The following is a 27,216-nucleotide window of genomic DNA, read 5'->3' as shown; positions in this document are numbered from 1 at the left end:
TTAAAATATGTATTCATCCACCTACTTAAAATGCCAATAATGAGCTCATTCTGTGTTAACCTGGGTAACACATTTTAATGTGTTAAGATAAGTGTGAAATATAAGCGTAGTATGATAGATGTGTGATAATGTGGAAGATAAGCGTATTTTCCAAACCCAAAAATTTTGTGAGAGTGGCACATTTTTCATTTTTGCAGAGCTCTCTAACATCTGTCTCAATAGAAGACATCTGACTTCTCATATTTGCTTCTGCATGCGATCCAGTACGATATTATACATTGTGTAGCCTCCGGAAGATTCCCTGAACACGTATGAGAGAATGTGTGAAAAAGGCACATAATGTCTTATTTCCTCTTTACCACTGTAGCTCATTACCACAATTTAGTGGCTTAAAACAATACATATCTATTACCTTACAGTTCTAGAGGTGGAAGTCCGAAATGAGTCTCATGAAGCCAAAACTGAGGCATAGCAGAGCTGGGCTTTTGCAGAGGAGAATCTATTTCCTTGCCTTGTTCAGCTTTGGGTGGCTGTCTGCACACCTTGGCCTGTGGCCCCTTACTTCATCGTAAAAGTGCATCCTTCCAGTGTGCTGTTGCATTGTATCTGTCTCCTGTTCTGTAGCCTTATCTTCTCCCTGTCTGCCTCTCATAAGGATCCTTGTGATTGAATCCTACCCTGGGATAATCACCCCTGAAGATTTAGAAATTAATCACATCTGCAAAGTTCCTTTTGCCAAGAAAAGGTAATATTCTTTAGGGACCACTATTCAGCCTGCTACTGTTGTGAAAATACTTGACCTTGTGGGCTGCCTGAAATGGTCCTAGGGCCCCTCGAGGTTCCCACACCATACTTTGGGAACAGCTCCAGTTAGAGGAGGCATTTGTGGGGTGTATGCAGCCTACACTTGTACTGGGAAATGCCACTGGGTGACATTCCTGAATCATAGCTCCCCCTTCCTACCTTCCTTCACCTTGGTGCTTACCCTCTAGCTGGATGTGAGTTGAGTGTCATTGATTTGGGCCTGTAAGTCTGCCCCTCCTGGCTCAGATCATAGCTGTGTCAGAGCTGGGTCAAGAGCACGAAGAATCTGACTTTCTTAAAGAGGAGATGTTGTGTAGTGGTTATGGCTGTAGACTGACCCCACACTGTGGGGTCCCTAATGGGACTTTGACTCACATGTTCTTTCATGACCTTCCTGACACTGCTCCCCTTGCCTGTCTACCTGCTGCCTACCTTCCTGTCACTGCCAACTGACAAAGGGATTTATTTTAGGTGTATGTGATTTACTGAGCAAGTGCTCCCAGTAGAAGGGGATGGAGGGAAGCAGGATGGGGCAGGGGAAGGCTCCAAGCAGGGATGGTGGGTGTGTCAACTGGAGGTGGCTTCAGCCTGATTGCCTGGGGAGCTCTGGAACAGTAGCTGTACTGCAAAGCTGGTACCACTTTGGGGCAAGGGAGATGACCTTTTGATTTCCATGTCAGCCAGCCATTGACTGTAGGCTGCCTGGCGCCTGAAAGTTGTCCTAAGCAGGGGGACTGTATTAGTCAGTTTGGGCTGCCATAACAAAATTACCACCAACTGGGCAGAGTAAACAACAGGAACTTATTTCTCACACTTCTAGAGGCTGGTGAGTCTGAGATCAAAGTGCCAGCCAATTCAGTTTCTGGTGAAAGCTCTCTTCTTGGCTTGCAGATGGCTGCCTTCTCACTGTGACCTCACATGGTGGGGAGATAGCGACAGAGAGGAAGCTCTCTGGTGCCTCTTCATCTGATCATGAGGGCCCCACCTCAGCCAAACCTAATTACCTCCCCAAAGGTCCCCTCTCCAAATACCATCACACTGGTGGGTAGGGCTTCAACGTATGGATGGAGGGGCACAATTTAGTCTGCTGCAGGGGCCTAACTTCCTGGGGAGAAGTCAGCTCCCGTCTGGCTGAGGGCAAATCTTGAGAACAGGGCACTGGGAGCCCCTAGTGACAGCCAGTGCTCACTGCAGCTGGGGAGGGCTGCACTGGCTAGGGTGTCTGGGCTGGGCACCTGCAGTCATAACTTCCTTGGCCATTACCCCCCACTGACTGCCGTACTACCTCTTCTGTGCCTGGGGGGCCTCATCCCTTCACTAGAGGGAACGATGGGCAGTGACAGAAGCTGGAGACATAAAGCATTGAGTATGGGCAGTTGTAGAGGTGATTTTTACTTTGCTTTTTATTTACACTTATTTGCATTGCCTAACTTTTCTATAGTGATTTGTAGTACTTTTGCAATGAAAATATTCAATAAAAAGAAGTATTAGCCTTGCGTTTTTTTTTTTTTTTTTTTGCTCATGTGTCTTGAATTCAGTGGCACCTGGGCTTTGACATATTGTGGTACACTTTGCATTTATCTTCAAATTTTGATGTGGTTTTGGCACCAACTTTGTAGTATTATCCCTAGACCCAGACAAGAGGGACTTGCCTTGATATGCTTTAGAGGGCCCTTCTGTGGCTTCCCTCTAGCTGTGCCCACCCCACAGGAATCTGTGGGGCCAAAGACTTTACCCACCCAGAGTTTTTCCTCCCCTTTGGTCCACACTATTGAAACAGGAGAGCTAGGTTCTTGGCTCACAGAGTTGAAGAATGAATTTCTTCAACGAAGGAGAATGGGTAAAGCAACAGAAGTTTATTAAGCAAGAATACAGAAAAATCTCTCAGGGGGTACCTGACAGGGTTGCCAACGTGGGCCTCCACTGACAGTCTTTTATTTAGAACTGACCAGGCAGCTTTTGACCTTATCATTTTTGTGATGTCTTGGTTTGAGTAAGGACTGGTGATAACATCTTTAATGCCTTCTTTTTGGGGGGTCTGGTTATGCTTTGTTGGTCACATATGACTGTCATAAAAAAGACACATAGGGCAGAGTGGTCTGGTTTGTTCCGTTATCTCTGGTTTCCTTACACCTCAGAATTTTGGGGATTTCTGTGAGCCTGATCCCATAGCTTCCTATCTATATCTCCCTACCTAGCCTCACCTGTCCCTTATTCATCTGAGTACCAGGACCCTGGGATTCCTGCCCATGGACTCTGCTCCTAGGGCCTTCACAGACCTCCTACCTGCAGCCTGTTCTTCTGAGGTCTGACCAAGGGCAGGGTGTGGATAGCACTTGGAATCATGCCTCCTGCAGTGCTAGATGAAGGCTGCGGTAGAGGGAGTGGGCAGGGGTATAGTCCTGTAGTTCTGAATTTGAACCGGTTATTATAAGGTGGGAAGATAGAATGTATTTTATTGAACACTTTGCAAACTTGATTTATGAACTTCCAATACTTAGGCTAGTTCTGTCCAAAGGACTTTCTATGATGATGAAGATATTCTATAATATAGACTTTTGCTATTGAATACTTGAAATGTGGCTAGTACAGCAGAAGAACTGAATTTTAAATTTTATTTAAATTAAATTAAATACGAATAGCTACACATGGCCAGTGGCTACCATATTGGACAGTGCTGATTAACCCCATGGTATGTGGGCTCCATTTGCATTCTGGTCTGGGGTCCTGCCTCTATACTAGAACAGTGCTCATCCTGCACCTCTTGCTGTAGGTCCGTGGGCATGGTGTGGTCACATATTCTGAAGGGCCCTTCCTGTGATAAGCTCTGCATCCATTTAGCATGGACAGGCATGTGGAAGGACTCACCCCACACTGCACCAGGCAGTGTCTAGACTCTGCTGAGGCTCAGTGGGATCTCCCATCCTCTCCATCCTTAGGACTAGTCACCATTTTCACAGCATCTTTGCCAATATGGTCTCTAAACATGAAAAGATCTGTGGAGATCAGTAAGAGGTCAAACCAAGGTATTGAAAACATTTGTCACAAAAAGGAGCAGACTATTTGGGAGTGAGGAGGGACAGGCTTGTACTTTGCAAATGCCCCAGGCTGGGGGGCTGGAGGGCCAGATGTGATTGGTGTAATTGGAACATTAACTGGAAATGGTGGCAGCCAGCCCCAGAATTGGGCCTTCAAGGGTGGTTTTCTGTATTTGCAGAAAGATAGCTCTACTGACTACCAGTCTGTTCTTTTCAACAGGATTCCTCCCAGAGAGCTGGCTGTGCTGCAGTGCAACAAATCCAATGCATTTTACAGCCTCGGGAAATGGAATGAGGCATTTGTGGCAGCCAAGGAATGTCTCCAGTGGGATCCAACCTATGTGAAGGTATGGTGATAGCTGGGGGCCCTGCTGATCTTTGTCTTACCTGCCTCCTTCCCTCCCTTCTTTTTAAAATGGAAAAGTGAGGGGAGCTTTGTTCAACTCTTTGCACTTCAGACAGGTTCCCACAGGGCATGCGCGAGCCTACCTGGAGAAGACTAACAATGATGGTGGCCAGGTGTGGAAATGCCCTTGGAGGGGTAGATCCTTGTGTTCTGATATAGTTACACCATGAACTTGGAATCTCAAGTGTTCTTTGATGTTTGCAAATTTCATTTTAACAGAGTTTTGTTTCACTTGGCAGCTGGGTGGACACATGACAAGAGTTCTGCAGAAAGCACTTCTTATATGGAAATCAGCTCCGTTGGGATCAGGGAGGTTCTAGAGGCCAGTCAGCCCCTCTAAGGTGTTGCAAAGGTCAATAAATAACTATGTGATTGTTTTACCCAGCTAACATGCTGTCAGTGCCCCCTCTGCAAGGCATCTTCCTGTTCATTGTGCCTTGAGGCAAACCAAAGGACAGGAAGACACCACTCCAGCTCTTGAGTATTCCACTATTAAGTTGGGGAGAGAATAAAAAGCAGAATCAGAGATCAGAAAGGAGTTGCCGCTCAGGAGCCACTTGAGGCACATATAGCCTAGATCCTGTTAGTGATATAGACCATTTATAGTGAGGCTCTGAGGTGGGGGAAGCACAACCCTTTCTTCCCATCTCCTTGTGCTCTCTGCTATGGACTGGTTTCAGCAGTTGGGAGGAGCTCCTTTTCTCTCCTGAAGCCTTCCTTTTCTCTGATTGTAAAGGGAGATACTACCCAGGTCCTAGAGTGGCTTCAAGAATTAAGAGACCTTGGTTCAAGTTGTTGGCATTCGGTAAATAGGAGCTTGCATTGTTTCCTCAGAGGTCTGCATTTTGTGTACGACTGCTAGAAGTTGAACAGTGGGAAGTGATGAGGAGCATTCACCCACAGATTCTACATCCTCGAGGGAGGGATTTGTCTATTTTAACTTAAGCCTCTTCTATTGGGGGATGGATACTTTGGGAATTATTGAATAGTTTTTTTTACGATTTTTTAGAAATTTATTTATTCATGAGAGACACAGAGAGAGAGGCAGAGACATAGGCAGAGGGAGAAGCACTTCCCTGCAGGAGCCTGATGTGAGACTCCATCCCAGGACTCCTGGATCATGACCTGAGCCAATGGCAGACCTGAGCCAATGGCAGACGTTCAACCATTGGGCCACCCAGGTGTCCCTATTGAGTAGTTTTAAAAATGGGAAAGCATTCCTGAGGAAATCTCCCAGAGGCATTTTGGGATTTTCCCCATCCTCCAACTGGGAAGGGGAGGAAGAGTTGGGGTGTGTGCACATCCCTCAGGCTGCGGGCCACCTTCCTTGAGGAGGGGACCAGACCTGTAGCCAGGGACTGGAATCCACCCCAGTTCTTACTGTTCTTACTCACGGGTGCCTCTCTCTTTCCCCATTTGACCCCGCTGACCGTCCTCCTGCAAATGTCCTCTGTAGGGGAGGAAGAATGCTTTATGTCTACTTTGTTTTGGTTCAGTGGCCGGGGCCCTACAAATTCCACTGACAGGAGACAATTTCACGAGAGAAAAACATACACATTTTATTTTTACACGACACAAGGGCCTTCCTAAGGAAAGACCCCAAGAGAAGCAGGTAGGTCTGAGAGCTCATAGACATTTTTTGTAATTTTTTTATTGGAGTTCGATTTGCCAACATGTACTATAACACCCAGTGCTCATCCCATCAAGTGCCCCCTTCAGTGCCTGTCACCCAGTTACTCCATCCCCTCACCCACTTTCCCTTCCACTACCCCTTGTTTGTTTCCCAGAGTTGGGAGTCTCTCATGTTCTGTGACTCTCTCTGATATTTCCCACTCATTGAAAGACTGAGACACCTGCACCTCAATGTTTATAGCAGCAATGTCCACAGTAGCCAAACTGTGGAAGGAGCCTCGGTGTCCATCGAACGGTGAATGGATCAAGAAGATGTGGTCTATGTATACAATGGAATATTCCTCAGCCATTAGAAACGACAAATACCCACCATTTGCTTCAATGTGGATGGACCTGGAGGGTATTATGCTGAGTGAAATAAGTCAATCGGAGAAGGACAAACATTATATGGTCTCATTCATTTGGGGAATATAAAAAATAGTGAAAGAGATTATAGGGGAAAGGAGCTCATAGACATTTTAAACGAAGAGCGTAAACCGCAGAGACATGACAGACTGAGGAAAGGGATTTGGATTTCTGGAGCTGGGATGGTGGAAACACACATTCATGGGGGACACTAACACGAGGGAGACCAGGGCGATCTTTTTTTTTTTTTATAGATTTTATTTATTTATTCATGAGAGACAGAGAAAGAGAGGCAGAGGGAGAAGCAGGCTCCATGCGGGGAGCCCGATGCGGGACCCAGTCCCAGGACCCCAGGATCACGACCTGAGCTGAAGGCAGCACTAAACCGCTGAGCCACCCAGGCTGCCCCGATCTTAGTAGCACTTAGCAGTGCTGGTCCGGCTCAGCGCCAATTTCTGTCTTTTTCATGGCCATAAAAACTCCCTGGCAGAGAAGATTTATGGCAGTCCTCCTTTCTTAGACATTCCGCTTTTAGTCAGGTAAGGGAAACTCCAGGAAGGCATCTTTCTACATCTGTTGAATCTCAAATGCCTTCAGCTCAAGATGACCCTTTGGCCAAAGTGTCATATTTTGGGGTGGCATATGGTGATCCATCTTCATCCCCCCCTGCCCCGCCAAAATAAATGATGAAAGAACCTTAAATCTGAGGAGAGCAAGGAAGTGGGGAATTCTGTAACTAGCTTACCCAGCCGGGGGAGGGGAAGAAAAATCACATTGTTCCACCCTTTTTTCTGGTTGTTTTCTAAGGTTCTAGACTTTTCAAATGAAGGTGAAAACACATAGATAAATAATAAGGGATTTGATGTCAAGTGGAATTCTTAAGTGCTTGCTTTTTTTATGAACCCGATTGGTGAACACCTTCCATTGTCTTAGAATGTTGTCTTGATAGGCCTGGTGCGGCCTCCTTTAGAGAATCAAAGAGGGGGAAAGGCAGTATCATTTTGTTCCTACTCAAGGTTCGCAGTTTGTATGTAGGCAAAACTAAACCATTTGCCTTTGTTACTCACTATAATTTCCTTCTCTACAGAAAGAAAAAAATTTTGCCTCTGGTGTATGTTGCCTCCAGTGTGGAGCTTGATACTTTTCAATACTTGTCATTACTAGCCCCCCTGCCCCCAGGCTACCTACCTGGAGGAAATTGTGTTTACTTTGATTGAAAGGAGCAGGGAACCATTTCTGTGTTTACATGACAATCTCATTCTTTTCTAGAACTCTGTCATCATAGGATTTTTTTCATTCTCTTCTTGCCTGGGCTGTGATTTGAGGCATGAATAAATAAGCCACACATGTAATTGGAACCAGGCCTGCTTCCTTCGCCCCATGTCATATGTTAGAGGCTGTATAAGTCACAGATTTGAAAGCGATTATTTTATTGGCAGTTAGAAAACAACAGGAAAAATGTGGCACAGAACCTAACGTGGGAATCCTGTATCCAGTGCTTGTTAGAAATCTGTGTTTATGTAGAAGCAAAACCTCTACAGTCCATTTCTCCAGGCCATCAATCTTGCCTTTCCTTTTGGCAGCTGGTTAGAAGAGATGGGCGAGTTATGGTTCTGCTTTTCTTCTCTCCCAGGGATACTACAGAGCCGGTTATTCCTTGCTGCGGTTGCTTCAACCTTATGAAGCCGCTCGCATGTTTTTTGAAGGTCTGCGACTTCTGCAGGGCAATCCAGACCAGATCCAGGTTGCTGATTTCCTGGTTGGAGTCTTCACCACTATGGGCAGTAAGTTGGAACTAGGGAGAGCTTCCTTCCTTCCTTCCTTCCTTCCTTCCTTCCTTCCTTCCTTCCTTCCTTCCTTCCTTCCTTCCTTCCTTCCTTCCTTCCTTCCTTCCTTCCTTCCTTCCTTTCCTTGTTATTTTATCTGAATGGCTGCTGGGGAGATAATTCCAGAGTGTTTCTTTGTGACTGATTTCTCTAGTTTGAATGAAAATGATTTTCACTTCAGAAAGCATTTTGGAAGCCTTGGTGGCTCATCGTAAACACAAAGAACTTCTTTAGCAGAAACCACTTAAAGCTATGCCAATCCTGTTTCAGACCTCAGTTTTCTGTGTTGCTATACTTATAGATCTTTCTGTCTTTATGCTACTGATTTTATGTGATTTGTGCTCTTTCCTTTGCTTTTTGCATGTGCATATGTATGCCAAGAAATATTCCTGTTTGCTATAAAAACACCCTGGAAGGGCTGATGGAGGTTAGTTATAGGAATTCCCTGCCTTAGTGCTCCGTGTTTCTTGGTCACATGGCTTCAAAGGATGAAGAGGTAGGCCAGACAAAGAGGTGGGCAGCAAAGCAAAGTTTACTGAGCAACAGTATAAATAAAGCTCCTGGAGAGGGAAGGGATCTGAGAAGGTTGCTCCTAGAGTTTCTAAGTTTAGGGGGTTTTATGAGCTACTTTGCAGAACTATCTTTTTTTTTTTTTTTTTTTTATTGAAGTTCAATTTGCCAACATATAGTATAATACCCAGTGTTCATCCCATCTTAAGTAATCAGGGTGTGCTGAGTCATGCCAATCAGGGCTTTGGTCACATATCTGTCTACCTATTAGGTTAATGTCAACGTGCTGATGGTCTTTTTTGCTGACATCTGGAGGCGTAGGTCTTAACTGCCCCTTGCCTGTGATATGACAAATGCTTTGTGGTTAATTGTCCTTATTTTAGGACGTTTTGAGAAGTCTTTCTACAAAGGCTGCAAAGTGGAATGTGTGTGCTCCTATCTAAGCTGTAAACAGGATGTTAGTGCTGTTTTATTTTAGCTGTTCTGACTTCATATTTTCTAGTTGGAGACCCTGGCCCTAACTTCCTAGTTGTCTAACTTCTAACAGAGGGACCTGTGGAGGTAATGCTTAGGGTCTGGGCTGCTGTGCTCACTACAGCAGAGGAATGACACACTGGGGGCCTTTGGCATCACTGCCTTGAGTTATTACTCTAATGACCTGGCCCGTAAGCTGGCTTTGTCAGTGGCCTGGATTAGATAAAAACAGAAAACCATAAAACACAATATAATATACTCCTTGCTGGTGACAAAGGAGTTCTTTCTGTGCTTATCCTGGCACCATCTTAAAGTTCTGCCAGTGACCAGGGCCATAGTTTTCAAATATTGTGTTTGATAACATTTAAGATTGTAGTGATTTAAGATGCCTCATTGAGATATGTTTTGCCACTGAGAGACCAAATCAATTGTCACACACGTCTCGATTCCAGAGGTGTTGGAATGTGAAAAAAGGCACGTGTAAGAATTGTGAAAAATGCTCTTTGGCTTTCAGAGGTGGGGAAATAGATTTGGCTGTTACAGATCCAACTGTTCCCACTGCGATTGTGGGAAAGCAGTTGTTGTGGTCTGTGGCTGGCATCCTACGAATTTGGGCAAATCTGGCAGACAGAGGGGTGAGAGCCATATCAGGCAGGCAGTGGGAAGGGGTTGGAGGTGGGCACAGCCGAGTCGCTTGGACAGAGAAATAGAAGATCCCCAGATAAATGCTGATGGGTCACAGCTTTCCAGGCAGCCTTTTGCTGGCAGTGACTGAGCTTGCTTCCCTTTTCTCTGAGTCTGATGGCTTGGCCTGTTCCCTACGATCCCTCATGTCTTCTCTGCATCTTTGTAAAGTCAGTGTTTATTTCTGGGTGACTGCTCTCCAAAGAAACCTGGATGGTTTCCATTCTGCTGCCATCCTGAGAGGGCGTTCTTCATAGGACTTAGGGCAATGCATCCCATACTTTTATCCCAAAGTAGTCCTCTTTAGAGGGAGAATGTATGTATGCCCATGGCCCAATTTCTAAAACTTGAAAAATATATTTATGGAAATTTTGTATCCTTTTGTGCAACATCTATTTATTTAGATATTTACTTATTTTTTTTTTTTTTGGAAATTGATAATCCTGGAGGAGGTACCGTGTTATTCTGGCACTGCCCTTGCTCCTTGGGTGATCTCATCCATGAGTTTGAGAAATGTGGTTTGGTGGATCATGAGATGCAATGGACCACTAGGTTAGAAGAATGTGTATTGACTAAGAGAGTTGGCAGATCTGGGTTCCTGTCTTTGTTTTTGTGATTAACTAGCTTCATGATACGCCATGAAGCCTGACTTCATTTGTCATCATTTCTCATTGGTTGGGTGAAAATAATATTTGTCACATTTTTCTTAAAGGACTTGGGTTTTTTTTTTTAAACTTCTTTTGAGATTCTATTTCCTCCTCTGTAAGCAGAGATAATAGGCCAGTGCCTTGTTGGTCTGTTTGAGGGATTAAATATTAGTACCTATTGCTGGGTTTGGCATATAGAAGAGCTAATTGATTATTAGCTCACATCATACTGCCTAACTCTTGGGGCAGTGAATTTATAGGTGAACTTAAAATGATTGCCACTTCAGTCAACTATATAGGACTTTTACTTTGAAAATACCTCTTTTTCTGATATCTTTATTTTTCTGTGTGTGTCTCTCTGTGGTCTTAACTGGAGGATCTTTTCCTAAATGTTCTGGACTCTGCTCAGGTTAAAATTTCTAAACAATGGAACTCTTTTTCAGGTGATCCCATCGTTTTGCAAAGTTTCTTGCCCTGTTTTGATCATATTTTTACTACTGGATTCTCAACAGAAGTGTGGCAGTCTGTAATAGAAAAGTTGGCAAAGAAAGGATTATGGCATGTAAGTAAAAGAGGATGTGGGGAAAGTGTATTTTTGATGAAATGGATTCTTTCTGCCTGCATTGGGGAGGGGATTGTTATTTATTATTTGTTTATTTTGATGCCAAAATAACTTTTTAACTGCACCGTCATTAAAGATGGAAAGTTACTGAGAGATATTAATTAGCCAGTTTCTGTTTTTTTAAAGATAGGAAACATATTCAGAACACCTAATAATAATAATATTAGCTAATGTTTATCGCCCTCACTCCTTGATCTCTGTATTCATTGTCATCACAGAAGTGTCAAGTTTAAGCCCTAATGGTAATGTGGAATAAGGAAAATGAACAATTACATGTTCATCTTCATCATCTTTTTTATACTGCATTTGCTAGTATGGAGTCAGAAGACCTACCTTTTTTGCTCTGAGCACTTCTATGTAGCTTTTTTTTCAGTTAAAAAAATTTAATAAGATTTTACTTATTTATTTGAGAGAGAGCACAAGCTGGGTGAGGTGGGGGGCTGGGGAGAGGGTAGAGGGAGAAGCAGACTCCCTGCTGAGCCGGAGTTTGACTTGAGGCTGAACGTGGGGCTTGATCCCAGTTCTCTGAGATCATGACCTGAGCCCAAGGTAGATGCTTAACCAATTGAGCCATCTAGGCACCCTGCTTCTGTGTAGCTTTAAGGGTCTGTTGCCCACAGGTAACAGTGAGTCTGTAGGTGCCAAACCCAGGGTCAGGAATCCAGAGAATGGAGGAGCAGAGTAGGCTGGGAGCCTGGGCTTCAGTGTCACACAGATCCCTCCTCAAATCATAATCTTCTACTTTCTGTTTTGGGCTAATTACTTCCCCCCTGAGCCTCATTTCCTCATTTGTAAGTTTCAGAATATAAACTTGCTCCCTCAGGGATTTGGTGAGGATGAGAAATGATGGACCAAGAACACCTAATAGTAATATTAGCTAATGTTTATCAAGGGCTTACAATGTGCCAGGCACTGAGCTAATGGAGCTTTACGATAGCTGGCATGTGCTAAGTGCCCAGTGAATAGTAGTTGTCGCTGATGGTGGGCTCCCAGTGTGCAGGGGAAATTAGGTCAGAAAGGGCATGCTGGGCTTTCTGAAGCTGGGCAGTCCAGAAAAGTCACCCAAAGTGAGGGTAACCCATAAGGACTCTAGAGCCAGGCAGGGTGACTGATTTTAGAATACAGAATGTTTCAATTTTTAAAAAGCTCATGGATTCCATCAGAATCTAATGAAATTGATGGGATTTTCTTTGCATATACACACAGTTATGGGCATAGTTTCAGGTGATTCATCGGAAATCTCCTAAAGTCCAGGCAACAAGTTCCCTGAAGCTCACCCCCATATTAAAAGGTCTTGAGAAAGCAGGCCAGCAAGGGAAAGTCAAGAATGCTGCCTAAGTGGCAGATCCACTTGTTCCAATATTCCAGTTGTGGGGCCCCAGTCATTTTCACATATTGCAAATAGAGACATCTTGTACAAAAAGAAAAAGCCAGGTCAGCAATCAGGGCTGCCAGAACACTGAGGACATCACCTGAGATTGGAGTCTGTTCAGGGTGAGCAGTAAAGAGTGGGTATCAGGCTGAAAACCTGGAAGCAAGATGTGGCCATCGGCTCAGTTCCCATGGTCCCACATCCACTAGCAAGAGCATACATGGCAGAGGTTGATGCTGAGCCTGGGTCTCCAGTCATGGCCATACCAGAGCCTGGAGCCCTCAGAACTGTTGGCACTTGTGGATGATCTCAATAGGGACCTCTTAGGACATGCTCTCTGTCCTGAGAAGGAAAAATTGCTTAACCATTCTGGGATTCAGTTTCTTCTGTGACTTGAGATAGGGCCAGTGGTTTAATAACTGACTCTTTGAGAAAAAAAAAAGTCCTTATGTATAGTGTCTGTCAATTTCTGTAGTATCAATACTCTCACCATGGCCTATTTGAAGCTACTAATAGGGCTACAGGACATGGAATTGGGGATTGAATTCTGAATTGCAGTCACTCTCACTAGCTGATAGGAGCCACTCCACAAGCTGCTTGCCAGGGTCAAACACTTGGGGTTTATGAAACACTAAAGTGCTAAAGATTAATTGGAATGAGATACTCGTAAGTGATTGGATTCTTCTGCTTGCTGAGTAAGCTTTTTAGAGGGAATCCCTTTTTTTACCCACTGTACTCTCAGCAATCCTGCTTGATGTCAGCTGCTCCTGTCCTTAGCAGGCTTTGAGGAAATATGGAGAGAACTTAGCTCTCAGCAGGAACAGGACGTTGGCTGGACAGGGGGCCTTCAATTACAGCTCAGGCCGTAAAGCCTAGCTTAAAAAGAGAGACGGGGCTGGAGAGTATTTTGTTTTGTTTTGTTTTGTTTTGTTTGCTCGTTTGTTTTAACCTTGAGGATAAGTTTTGCTCTAATAACCTATGTGGAGGGGCACCTGGGTGGCTCAGTCAATTAAGCGTCTGCCTTTGGCTCAGGTCATGATCTCAGAGTCCTGAGATCGAGCCCCGAGGTGGACTCCCTGCTCAACGGGGAATCTGCTTCTCCTTCTCCCTCTGCCCCTTCCCCTGCTTGTGTTCTTTTTCTCTCAAATAAATAAAATCTTAAAAAAAAAAAAAAAAACCTATGTGGAGAACATTATTATTTCAGCTTTTTCTTTTTCTCCCTTCTCATCAGTCATTCCTACTTTTGTCAGCGAGAAAAGACCGGCTACCAAGAAATATCCATGTCCCAGAGTTATCACTGAAGAGTCTCTTTGAGGTAAGGTGGCTTCTTAAAACATATGGTGTCAAGTCAGGCCACTTCAGGCTTGTATTTGGGACCTCAGCGAATATAAGGGGACTTCAGCTCCCTCACTGCTAATTTATGATTTATAACCATGTCAGGCTTGGGCCACAGCTATCCAGGTTTTATTGATTACAAACTTAATGAGTGAAGGAGTTTGAAGTTTCATGTGGTTGGAGTGACTTCCATGATTCTTCCTCTGTGTTTTTTCCCCAGAAATATGTCTTCATTGGACTTTATGAGAAGATGGAACAGGTACCCAGCTTAGTGCAGTGGCTCATCTGCATCGGTGCAAGTATTGAGAGTATAGGACCTTACCCTCTTCATGCCCTCATGCGACTCTGTATCCAAGCAAGTGAGTGTTCTTCCAGTTACACACCGTCCAAGCTGCCCTCCCAGCTCTGAGCTCTGGCACTCTGCTGAGCTCAAGGAGACCAGAATTTAGCCCCTGAAGGTAGAATATTCGGATGATTTGAACATGCAAGTAGTTTGATTATTCAAATGAATGAAGGCAACAGGGAACAGCATTGCGTTTATTTTGCCTGGGACCTCCTGGCTTGGGGGTCCCAAGCTGAAAGGATTCTGTGTTCCTAGATGGATCTTAGCAGCAGATGAGCCCTGAGACCTAAGGAGGGGACTTGGGACAGACAGTCTTTGCTGGGCAGAGCTCCCTGAGGCCATGGAGTTTCTTCCCACTGGCAAAGGCACATATGGTCTTTCCCCCTGTGTTCAGGCTCATTTTCTCTCTAGCTAGAGGGCTGACTGCCGTGACGGTGGTGCTGGGGGCCAATACCAAGGGAAACGCTGGTTCTTGCTGACACAGAGTTCTTGTGGTTCTTCTAAAGCACTCTGATTTTCATAATTTTTTTTTTAAGTTTTACCACCTGGCTATGGGATTAAAATTTGAAAATATTTAAATTTTATCATTAACACACACCACACACACATACACATACACACACAGACACACGTTAGATAAAGGCTTGTTTTTCTTTTCCAAGCATGTATAGCATCAGTGTTGGAGATTTACTCATACTGTTTTAGAGCCAGAGGGGGTCAAGAGAATTTTCTAGAAAGTCTTCCTCTTCTAGGCTGTTCTAGTCTTCCTCTTCTAGGCTTCCTCTTCTTGCTTCCCAAGAATGAGGGAATGAGAAGGGTGGCCAGGGGCTTCAAGAGCTGGGTCACCACTTTGCTCTAGCTAGATTTACCTTGTTCTATCCATTTCATGTACTGCAGAGTCCATAAGATGCTTTATTCTCACACAGAGATTGGTGGATCCAGGATGTAAAAGTAAAGTCTGATTAAAGCAATCTGATCCAGTCCTCTCAGTTTTAAAGCAGGACTCTGGAACCCAGAGAAATGTTCCTCTGGTTGTGAAAGTCATGGTTCCCCACTGCAGCTGCTCTTCACATTAGCTCCTGTGGGTACAGGCAGGTATCAGTAGGACCAAGTATTTTACTTTATCCCTGATTTGTTTCTCAGGTGAAAACTCTGACATGCTGACAAGTGGTGCTCTCAGAGTTGGCAGAAGCACGTGGCTCTCCTTGATCCCAGGAGCTACAAGGAAGGAGCCTGGGAAAATAATTTTTAAATATATGACCTATTGATAGTAAGGAGTAGGGTCATCCTTTCAGATACTGACCTGATTCCTGCAATTGCATTCTCGGTGCCCTGTTTGGAGCCTCTTTACCACCGGTGTCCACATCCGCCCATCCTCACCTGCTGTTCCACAGCTACCTCCTTTACCAGAGAGCTGCTTTTGGCCAATAAGCACCACTTCCTACAGAGGTTGTCCGTCAATCTCACCCCCTCCCTAGACGTGTTTTGTAGCTCTTGACTGACTAGCACGTGGTGCAAAAGGTTAGCCCCTGCCTCATGGTGGGTCAGCACTGTGACATGCTCCATGCACTGTGACAGCTCTGGTCATGCTCCAGAGCTCCCTGTGGGATCAGACTGAGGTAGACTTGGCTTAGACCACATCTCTGCTTGCCTCATTCCCCTACTCTGTCCCACTTCCCTCATTCTCTTTCTCCTGAGCTCCCTGTCAACAATTTGCATGTACAAGAATTCTTGTCTCAGACTCTGCCTCTAGGGAACCTGACTGAGGTTTATTATGAATAGCTTTCTCTAAGTCACCCTTTTAATTTACCAACTCTGTGTCTCCTGGATGTATTTGTGGTGAGTGGCGAAAGTGTGTTGGGTTCCCCATTTGGTTCCCTCAGGGTGGTACACATTGATGTGCCTTTTTGATTTTCTGTGTGTAGAAAGAAACATCACTCATTTTAATTCCTTTCAGAGGAAAACCATCTTTTCAGGTGGTTAATGGACCACAAGCCTGAGTGGAAAGGCCGAATCAACCAGAAGGACGAGGATGGCTGCACTGTCCTCCATGTTGTTGCCGCCGTGGCCCCCTACCCAGGATACCTCATCAAGCGTAAGTAGCAGCTCCAGGCTGGAGGGTGCATTGTGGGCTGGATGACCTTGGGCATTAGAGAACCTACACAACCAACCACATGTATTACCCATCCGTCCTTCGACAGCATAGGGCTAAACCTCACCTCAAATGAAGCATGACACAGAGGGAAGGCCATATGCAGGAAGGACGGAGGTGAGAGAAGGAAGGATGGCTGGGTCCCACATGTCCTTTCAGCTTCAGTGACTTCTGTGGGATTGAATGTCTCAAGGACAGGGACTTCTGGCTGCACTTTTTCCCTTCCTCCTCACACGGTTGGTTATTAAGTGCTTTATTTTATGCCAGATCTGTGCTAGTTCACACTGTGAACCAGACCACAGACGCGGTCCTACTTCTTGGCTGCTTCAGAATCTAACACAGGGATTTCCTTCTCCATACTCGCCAGGGACAGACAGGCCTCGAGGAAGAGTGAGGCTGTGCATGCAAGGACAAGCTGGTTCTTTTGACACAGACATACCTTGTTAGCCTGTGAAACAGGAAGGCTGTGTGCGCTCCCACACACCAGGCTTTCTGATGCCTCTTGCTTTTCTGGAAATTCCTGGAGACAGCACCTTTTTTCTTCTATAAAACGTTAGGGTAGCTGTGATAATGAATGGTAATGGACTCCCAGCCCCAGAGGAAGGGAAGTGACAGGGGGAGGTGGGGAGTTTGGCTTGCTGCCAATCGTGGGAACCAGGCCTTGCTGCCATCTTATTTTTTTTTTTTTCTTGCTGCCATCTTCTGATGGCAGGAGACATTGGAAAGGTAGATTTTTTAAAAAACATGACAACTCATGACTATTAAATGTCTGCTCAAAATTAAACACACCTGTGATCTAGACATAGCCTGGAGGCATCCTGTTGGGGAGCCCTGGCCTCTTGGGTCCTCTTGGGAACTTATAGTTTTTCTCCTCAGCATGTACTGGAGGAGCCCAGTGAGGTGTATTTCTCTGATGTTATTCCCCACTGGACTGGGTCCCAGGAACCCACATCTGGGCAAATGAGGAAGGGTGTGCTACAACTATTGTTTTGAGCTTTTTGAATTATAATTCATATACCATATAATTCACCTGTTTAAAGTGTCCAATTCCATGTTTTTAGTACATTCATAGAGTTATGTAACCATTACCACAATCAATTTTATTTTATTTTTATTTTTTTCAAAGTTTTATAGAGTTTAAATTTTTTAAATATTTTTTTATTGGGGTTTGATTTGCCAACATATAGTATAGCACTCAGTGCCCATCCTGTCAAGTGCCCCCCTCAGTGCCTGTCACCCAGTCACCCCATGCCCCCGCCCACCTCCCCTTCCACTACCCCTTGTTGTTTCCCAGAGTTAGAGGAGTCTCTCATGTTCTGTCACCCTCACTGATATTTCCCACTCATTTTCTCTCCTTTCCCCTTTAATCCCTTTCACTATTTTTTATATTCCCCGAATGAATGAAACCATATGTTTGTCTTCTCCAATTGACTTACTTCACTCAGCATAATACCCTCCAGTTCCAACCATGTCAAAGCAAATGGTGGGTATTCGTCATTTCTAATGGCTGAGTAATATTCCATTGTATACATAGACCACATCTTCTTTATCCATTCATCTTTCGATGGACACCGAGGCTCCTTCCACAGTTTGGCTAACCACAATCAATTTTAAAACATTTTCGGGATCCCTGGGTGGTGCAGCGGTTTGGCGCCTGCCTTTGGCCCAGGGCGCGATCCTGGAGACCCGGGATCGAATCCCACGTCGGGCTCCTGGTGCATGGAGCCTGCTTCTCCCTCTGCCTGTGTCTCTGCCTCTCTCTCTCTCTCTGTGACTATCATAAATTAAAAAAAAAACAAAAACATTTTCACCATCTTCAGAAGAAACCTCTTATCAATTAGCAGTCACTCCCCTATTTCCCCCCACTTCTCCAGCCCTAAGAAACCACTAATATACTTTCTGTGTCCATGTACTTACCTATTCTGGACATTTCATACAAATAGAATCACATAATTTTTGTGACTGGCTTCCTTCACTGAGCATGCTTTCTTTCTTTCCCTTTTTTTTTTTTTTTTTAAGATTTTTATTTCTTTAGTCATGAGAGGCACAGGGAGAGGCAGAAACGCAGGCAGAAGGACAAGCAGGCTCCCTATGGGGAGACCAATGTGGGACTCAATCCCAGGATACCAGGATCACGACCTGAGCCAAAGGCAGATGCTCAACCACTGAGCCACCCAAGTGCCCACTGAGCATTTCAAGGTTCATCCTTGTCACAGCATGTGTCAGTACTTTATTCCTTATTATTACCAAGTAATATCCGATTTTATAGATAAACCACATCTTATTTATCCATTCATCAGTGGAAGGACATTTGTTCAGCTACTATGAATAATGCTGCTGTGAACTTTTGCATATATGTCTTTGTTTTGGAATGTATTTTCATTTTTCTCAGGTAGATAGAGAGTGGTATTGGCAGATCACATGGTAAGCTCTTGAGGAACTACCAGACTGTTTTCCAAAGTGGCTGCACTATTTCATACTCCCACCAGCAATGCACAAAGGTTCTAATTTTTCTAAGTCCTTGCCAATACTTGTTACTATCTTTTTGGTGTCCAGTGTATTTTAGTATCCTCTTAGAGACAGTGGTATCCTGGCAAAGGTTTGACAACTGGGTCTTCAAAGAGAAGAGCCCTGACCTGTGGTGTTCGCCAATTTCCTTGGTGTAAATACTCCCACCATGGATGATTTCAAGCTATTAACATGATGTCATTGAACATGGGGCTGGGAAATGTGCAGTAGCATACCATTTTATTGCATTTTTACCAGACAGATCCATGTTAAGATAGATGTAAAGGAACCTCATCATAGACAATAGCAAAGTGTAGTAACATAATTAGGAAGTGATGAGTTTTGTTTTTAATGTGATTTATTTATTTTAAGTTTAAATGAATTAGTTGTTAATAATGGCTGTGTTTATCAACCATCTTGTAGCATTTCTGGACATTCAATCACTGGGTCTTGTGGACTGGTGTGAGCTGTACTAAAGCTATTATTAACCTGGTAATTTATGGTTAAAGTCTATGCCTTCAACCATTGTTCTTGCCTTACTCATCCCCAGCCTGAAAATGCCCAAGAAAAAGTATTTCCAGACACAACTCTTTGGTTTGCAAAGAAACAACTCCAAGTGTCCTGGAATCCAGGAAATTTGACCAGTTTTTGGGTATTTTATATGCATGCAGAGTCTTGAATTCCAACTGTTTGCATCGATAACTTGGCAAGCATTCCAATTCCTGGGACTTAAAACGAGTGCTTTCCAGTACAAGCATAATGAGAACCACATACAAAATTTAAAATTTTCTGATAGTCGTATGACTATCAGAAAAGCAAAATAGATGAAATTAATTTTAGTAATATATTTTATTTAAGCCATCTATCTAAAATACTACCATTTCCCTGTATAATCAATATAAAAATTACAGAGATATTTTACATTCTGTGCTTTGGTTTTGTCCTAAGTCTCTGAAATCCAGCACATGTTTTACTCTGCTAGCATATCTTGGTGTGGGCCAGCCACATCTCAAGCACTCAGTAGACACATCGGTGCCTAGTGGCTGCCATATTGGAAAGCACAACTTAATACTATTTCTTACAAATGCTGAAACCTTCCTGAGGACATTTCTAGGCTCTTTATAGTGTTTTATTGGTCTCTATGTTTGCCTTTTGCTGGTACCATACTGTTTTGATTACTGTAGCTTTGTAATACCTTTTGAAATAAGGTCGTGTGATACTTTCAGCTTTGTTCTTCTTTCACAGAAGTGTTTTGGCTATTCAGGGTCCCTTGTACTTCCTTATGAATTTTAGGATATTTTTCTTTTGGAAAAAATGTAATTGGGATTTTGATAGAGATTACATTCAAGCTGTAGATCACTTTAGGTAGTATGGACATTTTAAGGATATGAAATCTTTCAACCTATTAACACAGGATGTCTTTCCATTTATTTATGTCTTCTTTGATTTCTTTCAGTAATGTTTTGTAGTTTTCTGTGTGCAAGTCCTTTACCACCTTGGTTAACATTATCCTTAGGTATCTTATTCTTTTAAAAAATATTTATTTATTTATTTGACAGAAAGCATGAGCAGGGGGAGAAGCAGTGGAGGGAGAAGGCGGGGAAAGAATCTCAGGAAGACTCTGTGTTGAGCACAGAGCCTAATGTGGGCTCAGTCTCACGACTCTGAGATCATGACCTGAGCCAAAACCAAGAATTGGACACCAGTTAACTGACAACCACCCAGGCACCACTAGGTACTTTATTCTCTTTAATGCTATTATATATATATATTTTAAGATTTTACTTATTTATTCATGAGAGACACAGAGAGAGAGGCAGAGACATATGCAGAGGGAGAGGCAGGCTCCCTGTGGGGATCCTGATGGGGGGGACTTGTTCCCAGCACCCGAGGATCACAACCTGAGCTGAAGGCAGACTCTCAACCACTGAGCCACCCAAGCATCCCTTTTAATTCTATTATAAATGAGATTGTTTTCTTAACTTTTTTTTAAGATCATTTGGAATCTCTGAAACACGGGAGAATAAGCATGTGAAGGCAAGAGAGGGATCTTTCTTCATGCAGGTGTAAACATGGGCTGCCCCCTGACTACTGCCAAACGAGGCTTCACGACTCTTACAGGCTGTTTCTCTTCCTTTTAATTCCACCTCTCTCTCACTACCCGCATCTTCATCTTTTTCACCAGGGAAGCTCAACATTTTTTTTTTAATTTTTATTTATTTATGATAGTCACACACAGAGAGAGAGAGAGAGGCAGAGACACAGGCAGAGGGAGAAGCAGGCTTCATACACCGGGGGCCCGACGTGGGATTCGATCCCGGGTCTCCAGGATCGCGCCCTGGGCCAAAGGCAGGCGCCAAACCACTGCGCCACCCAGGGATCCCAACATTTTTTTTTTTTTTTAATCTTCAATTTGAACTAATTTTAGACATACAGAAAAGATGCAAAAATTGTTCAAAGAGTTCCTGTATATCTTCACCCAGCTTCTCTTAATCTTATTACCATGTTATATGTCAGAGTTTAATTATCAAAATCAAGTTAACATTGATGGAATGCTATTAACTAATACACAGAACTCATACAAATTTCACCATTGTTTTCACTAATGTCCTTTGTTCAGAGACCCACACTGCATTTACTTATTAGGGCTCCTTAGTCTCCTCTAGTCTTGACAGTTCCTCAGTTTTTCCTTTTGAAGATTATTGGTCAGTTGTTTCATACAAGGTCTATCAATTTGAGTTTGCTTGATGTTTTTCTCATGATTGGAATAAAGATATAGATTTTTGGTAAGAATACTATAGAAATGATTTCATGTACTTCTTGACATCATACCAAGGAGTTCACAATTTCAAAATGTCTTCTAATGTTAACTTTGATTAGTTGGTTAAGGTGTGATCTGTGGGATTTCTCCATTATAATACCATCTTTCTCTTTGTAGTTGTTAAATATCTTGGAGGAGATACTTTAAGGTTATGCAAATACCCTGCTTCTTTTCAAATTTTTACACACTAATTTTTATATTCATTGGTGGATCTTTCCACATTAGCTGTTATGGTAATCTTTGATTAATGTTGATTTTTTATTTTCTTCTTTCCTTCTACATTTATTACTTGGAATTCTATTGCAATGAAGAGTTGTTCCTTTTCCATATGTATGGACTAATGGATATTTATTCTATGGGATAAAATCTATAGTTGCTCAAATCATTTCAGCTTTGGCCATTAGGCACTCCTTTTTTTCAGATTGGCTCCTGTGTTCCTTTGACAAGCCCCATTCTTTTTTGAGTACTTCCTTACTTTCAGACACTACAAGTTGCATGAATTTTCTGGGTCCCGCTTGAATCAACCGCTTCTCCAGGGATCCCCAGTTCTTTTTGTTAAAGAATGGCGTAGAAAACAGGGTCTGGTACTTGGTGTGATCGTTGTTACTGGAGTGTCATTATTTCTAAGCCTTCTCAGCAGACAGAGGTAGGAAATATATGTTCGTGTACTAACCCATAGAGACATCGTACTACTGTGTATATCTGCATGCATCTGTATCAAAAACCGTGAGTTTATGCTGATGCCTCTGATTCAGGTCTAACACCATGGTCATTTAGCCTTTTAAAATGTGTAACATCTCTCATCTATATTTACTTACTTGTTCAGTTGTATGAGTTTCAGACTAGATAATCCATGTCCCTTTGAGAAACACATCTACTAACTAGATTTACGTTTATTTTATGTTTGTTTGTGTTCAGTTCTTTTTGTCTTCAGTTCTAGAGCATCTAGTTCTTTTCCTCCCCACTCCATCTACTATGGTTGTTTTGCTCATTTGTAGGTATAGTTTTTCAGTGTTTACGTTGCATTTTAGGGTTTTCCTCACATCTTGATTGGTTTTGTTTATATTTTGGTATGTGGAAGGGACAATAGTATGGTACTAGAAGTCTGAACTTTACAAAAGGATTTACTCAGAGAAGTGTCACTTCTTCCTTGTCTCTTGACACCCTTGAGTTCCCACTTACCCCCTTTTTCTTCCCCTTTCAAATCCCCCCCCCAGGTGACCAGTTTCTTTCTTTCTTTCTTTCTTTCTTTCTTTCTTTCTTTCTTTCTTTCTTTCTTTCTTTCTTTCTTTCTTTCTTCCTTTCTTTCTCTTTCTTTCTTTCTTTCTTTCTTTCTTTTTTTCTTTCTTTCTTTCTCTCTCTCTCTCTCTCTCTCTCTCTCTCTTTCTCTTTTCTTTTCTTTTCTTTCTTTTCTTTTTTCCTTATTCTTCCTGGATTCCTTTTACAGTAATGAGCAGATACATGTGTGTTTTCTTACATCTCTCTCTCTTTCTTTTTTTTTTTTACGTGGAGGGTCTCATTGTATAGATACTGCTTGGCACCTGGCTTTATTTCATTAGTATATCCTGGAAATAATTTCATATTAGTTCATATGCATAAATGCATACATAGTTCTGTTAGATATTGTCAAATCTCCATCTGGAAGGATGTACCAATTTGCGCAACCACCTGCAATATATGAGTGCCTCTTTTTCTATAGTCTCAGTATATCTAAGTTTATTCTGGTCTGAGAGGTGCGAATTGGTATCTGGAGGTTGTTTTAATTTGCATTTCTCTAATTATTTATGCATGAGTTTGGACCTTAAAAATATATTTGAGGACCATTTTTATGTCTTTTTTGCCGAGTTATATGTTCATGTCTATTTCTCATTTTTCTATAGAGTTTTGGTGCTTTGTCCTAAATTTTTAAGAATTCTTTGTTCATTAGCTCTTTGTCTGTGGTATAAGTTATGAATTCCCCTCCCCCTCCAAGTTTGTCACTTGTATTCTGACTTTGGGCTTTTTTGTCACACAAATATTTTCTTTTTATGTAGTCAAATTTATCAATCTATTGATTTTTTGCTCTTGTATTTGGAGTCAGAGTTAAAAAAATCTTTCCCTACATCAAAGTTGAAGAGTTACAATTTTTTTCTGGGGCCTGTATGTTTTCCTTTTTAACATTAGATCCCTGATCCAGTGGAGTTTAATGTAAGGATCTAGTTTTACCATTTTCCAGATGGCTACCTATTTATCTCAGCATCATTTGTTTAAAGTGTTATAAGACCTCAGGGATTTGAGATGTCACTAATTCTGGACTTTCTGTTCTATTCTACTGGTTTCATCATTCATACAGGCTTCTTCAAGTCATCTTCCAAGAACTAGTTTAAAAATTGAAAGTACACTTCATACCAAGATGCTGAAATAAAAAAAGATGGACAGTAACAAGTATTGACAGGGATGTAGAAAAATTGGGACCCATTGTTGGTGAGAATGAACAATAGTGCATCTGCTTTGGAAAAAAGTCTGGAAGTTACTCAGATACCTACCATATGACTCAGCAATGTTACTCTTAGGTATATACCTCACAGAAATGAAAGAATATCCAAACAAAAACTTGTACATGAATGCTCATAGAAGCATTACTCATAACAGCTAAAATAATGCAGGCAACTCAAATCTCTAACAACTACTAAATGGACAAACAAAATGCAGCACATCCATACAATGCAATATTATTCAGCCATAAAAAAAGAGCAAAATACTGACACATGCTACAACATGAATGCACCTTGAAACATTATGCTGAGTGACAGAAACCAGACACAAAAGGTCACATGTTACATGATCCCATTTGTATGAAATACCCAGAATAAGGAAATCCCTACAGACAGAACCAGTTTACTAGTTGCTTTGGGGGTAGGGCGGGGGGAAATGTGGAGTGACTGCTAATGCATATAAGGTTTGTTTTTGGGATGATGAAATGTCCAGGAATTGGATATTTGTGATGATTATACAACTTCATAAATATACTGAAACCCACTAAATGGTATGTTCAATCAAAGAATTTTAAAGGCAAAAGTGAAAAGAAAAAAGAAAAAGAAAAGAAAGTGAAAGGCAACCTCTTGGTAAGAAAAAAAAAGAATTAACACTTTAAAAAGATATGTGATAAAAAGTAAGTTCTCTTTCTCAAAGCCAACTATCAAGTATTTTTTTGTGAGTTTTACCAATTTTTCTTTTCCTCTCTTAAATATAAATGTGTGCATACTCTACATTCTATTCAGCAACTTGACTTTTCCCCTAAACAATTATCTTGGCTATCTTTCCCTAATAGTACTTGCATAGATATTTTCTTTTTTTTTTTTTTTAACAGCTCACCGTATTCTGTGACATGACTATACCCCATTGACGGATGAATAAATGGTTTTTGCTACCACAAACAACGCTCAGAGAATATTTTCCTATATATATCTCTTTGTGAACTGGTGGGAATGTTTCTGTAGGATTACTTCCTAGTTAAGAGACTGCTTGTTCAAAGAATTACTGTACATATTATTTATTTGGATAAACTCATTTTATTGAAATTTTAAATAGGTCACATTCACCAATCAAAAAAGATACAAAAAGTATACATAGAGAGTCTCTGTCCCTTTAAGCTCAGAAAGTGATGTTACCCATATCTTATTTTTCCCCCCAAATATTCTATGAATGCATAAATAAAAACATATGTTCAGTTTTAGGATGTTAGCATATTGGGATATATTTGGCTTTTGAAAGCTATTGTTCATGTGAACCCCAGAAAGGTTGCTCCAACAGTGTATGAGATTATCTCCGTCTTGAGGACTTGTTTGATACACGGAGAGTCAGGAACTGTCCAGATACTTCAATGTGGCCTGAATTCCAAATTAATCATGTAAAATAATTGCAGCATCATAGAGCCTCTGAAACCATCAGTTCTGGCTTATAAGCTACAGACACTCAAACTGGTTTAGGCAAAAAAGGGAATTTATTGGCTCATGTGACTCGGGAGTTCAGAGTTTGCTCCAGGTGCTCCAGAGGTGTCTTCAAGCATCTGCCCTATGTCCCAGCTCTGCTCTCTTCGGTGTTAGGCTCATTCTTAGGCCAGCTCTGTTTCAGTGGAAGCCACCTCATATTAGGTTTATAGTGTGCCCATTTGCCCATCTCAGCCAAAGAGGAATTTCTCCGCTCTGCGTTTCAGCTCAAGTCCTAGGGCAGAGTCTGGGTGACTTGACTTTGGTCACATGCCCTCCACGAGCCAATCAGTAGCGCCAAAAGGATGGAATGATGTGATTGGGAGGATGCCGGTCAGGTGTTCACCCCTGGGCTGGGGCTGGGGCAGGGGCAGGGGCAGGGGCAGGGGCTGGGGCAGGGGCTGGGGCAGAGCCCGGGGATGGAATGATGTGATTGGGCGGATGCCGGTCAGGTGTTCACCCCTGGGCTGGGGCTGGAGCAGGGGCAGGGGCTGGGGCAGGAGCAGGGGCAGGGGCAGGGGCAGAGACAGGGGATGGGATGATGTGATTGGGCGGATACCGGTCAGGTGTTCACTACTGGGCTGGGGCTGGGGCTGGGGCTGGGGCTGGGGCTGGGGCAGGGGCAGGGGCAGGGGCTGGGGCTGGGGCAGAGCCAGGGGATGGAATGATCTTGTCGCTCAGGCCCGGGTCCGATGTTTACCCGCGGAGCTGGGGCTGGGGCAGTGGTGGAGGATGTCGTGGTGACTGAATGTGTGAGGTCCCATCAGATCAGGTAGGCTGGGTAGGGGTGAAGCCGCTTTCTCAAAGGAGAACTGACATGTTCTCAGGAAGAGGGGTAATGGGTGGTAATCAAGTAAAAAAAAAGATCTAGTATGCCTTCAAATTGTGCTTCTTTATCTTAAAGAATTTTGAAAACCTATGTACCTCTTTACATGTTTTTACCTTGATACATAGAATTTTTAATCTATGAGTCAAAAATATATAAGAAAAAGTAATTTTAGGAATTGTGGACACAGATATTTTAAAATAAAACTATTACCTCACTCCTTTATTTGGATATACTGCAACTTGATAGCTTCTCACATCTATTTTAAAAAATTATGGACCAGCTCTTTAATAGTAAAAAAATATCAAATTGTACATTCCCTTTTTTGGGGAGGATCATATTTCTAGTTTACTTTTCAAAAAAAAGTTTACCCTAATATAGTTTATGCTTGAAAGTCTAATTAATCATCCAGTGATCTTCTGGAACAAAAGTTCTTGTATAGCTTTAAATTAAAAAAAAGAAAAAAAAAAGTCTGTGATTTAAGACTCAAGGGGTTAACTTTTTTCTAGATTTAATTATGACAAGATTATTACTACAGATATCATCAAAGCAACAGAAATATATTAAAATCTTCTGTAACTAATGATTAAAGATGAAAATAATAGTTTTGGAGGGCAGGAAGAGGAGGGTAGATTGTAGTGCCTTTTATTTATTTATTTATTTTATTTATTTATTTTTTAAAGCTTTATTTATGTATTTGAGAAAGCGGGAGAGAGAGGGAGAGCATGCGGTGGGGGAGGGGGCAGAGGGAGAGGGAGAATCTTCAAGACGACCCCCCACTGAGCATGGAGTCCATTGGGGGCTCCATCCCAGGACCCTGAGCTGAAATCAAGAGTCAGATGC

General features: G+C 42.5%; 1 protein-coding gene across 1 annotated transcript in view; it reads left to right on the top strand.

Moving 5' to 3' along the window:
• The window catches only part of TRANK1 (tetratricopeptide repeat and ankyrin repeat containing 1), an 80,479-nt gene that overhangs the window by 775 nt on the left and 52,488 nt on the right, over positions 1 to 27,216 (top strand). The window contains exons 2-7 of the mRNA XM_038570369.1: positions 4,063 to 4,189; positions 7,919 to 8,069; positions 10,870 to 10,988; positions 13,652 to 13,735; positions 13,976 to 14,114; positions 16,056 to 16,193. Of these exons, the coding sequence (XP_038426297.1) occupies positions 4,063 to 4,189; positions 7,919 to 8,069; positions 10,870 to 10,988; positions 13,652 to 13,735; positions 13,976 to 14,114; positions 16,056 to 16,193 (758 nt within the window). The remainder of the gene's footprint in view (positions 1 to 4,062; positions 4,190 to 7,918; positions 8,070 to 10,869; positions 10,989 to 13,651; positions 13,736 to 13,975; positions 14,115 to 16,055; positions 16,194 to 27,216) is intronic.

The sequence above is a fragment of the Canis lupus genome, chromosome 23 (assembly GCF_011100685.1).
Source record: "Canis lupus familiaris isolate Mischka breed German Shepherd chromosome 23, alternate assembly UU_Cfam_GSD_1.0, whole genome shotgun sequence".
Lineage (NCBI taxonomy): Eukaryota > Metazoa > Chordata > Mammalia > Carnivora > Canidae > Canis > Canis lupus.
The sequence above is the reverse complement of the archived record's forward strand: the minus strand, read 5'-3'. Positions and strand labels throughout refer to the sequence as shown.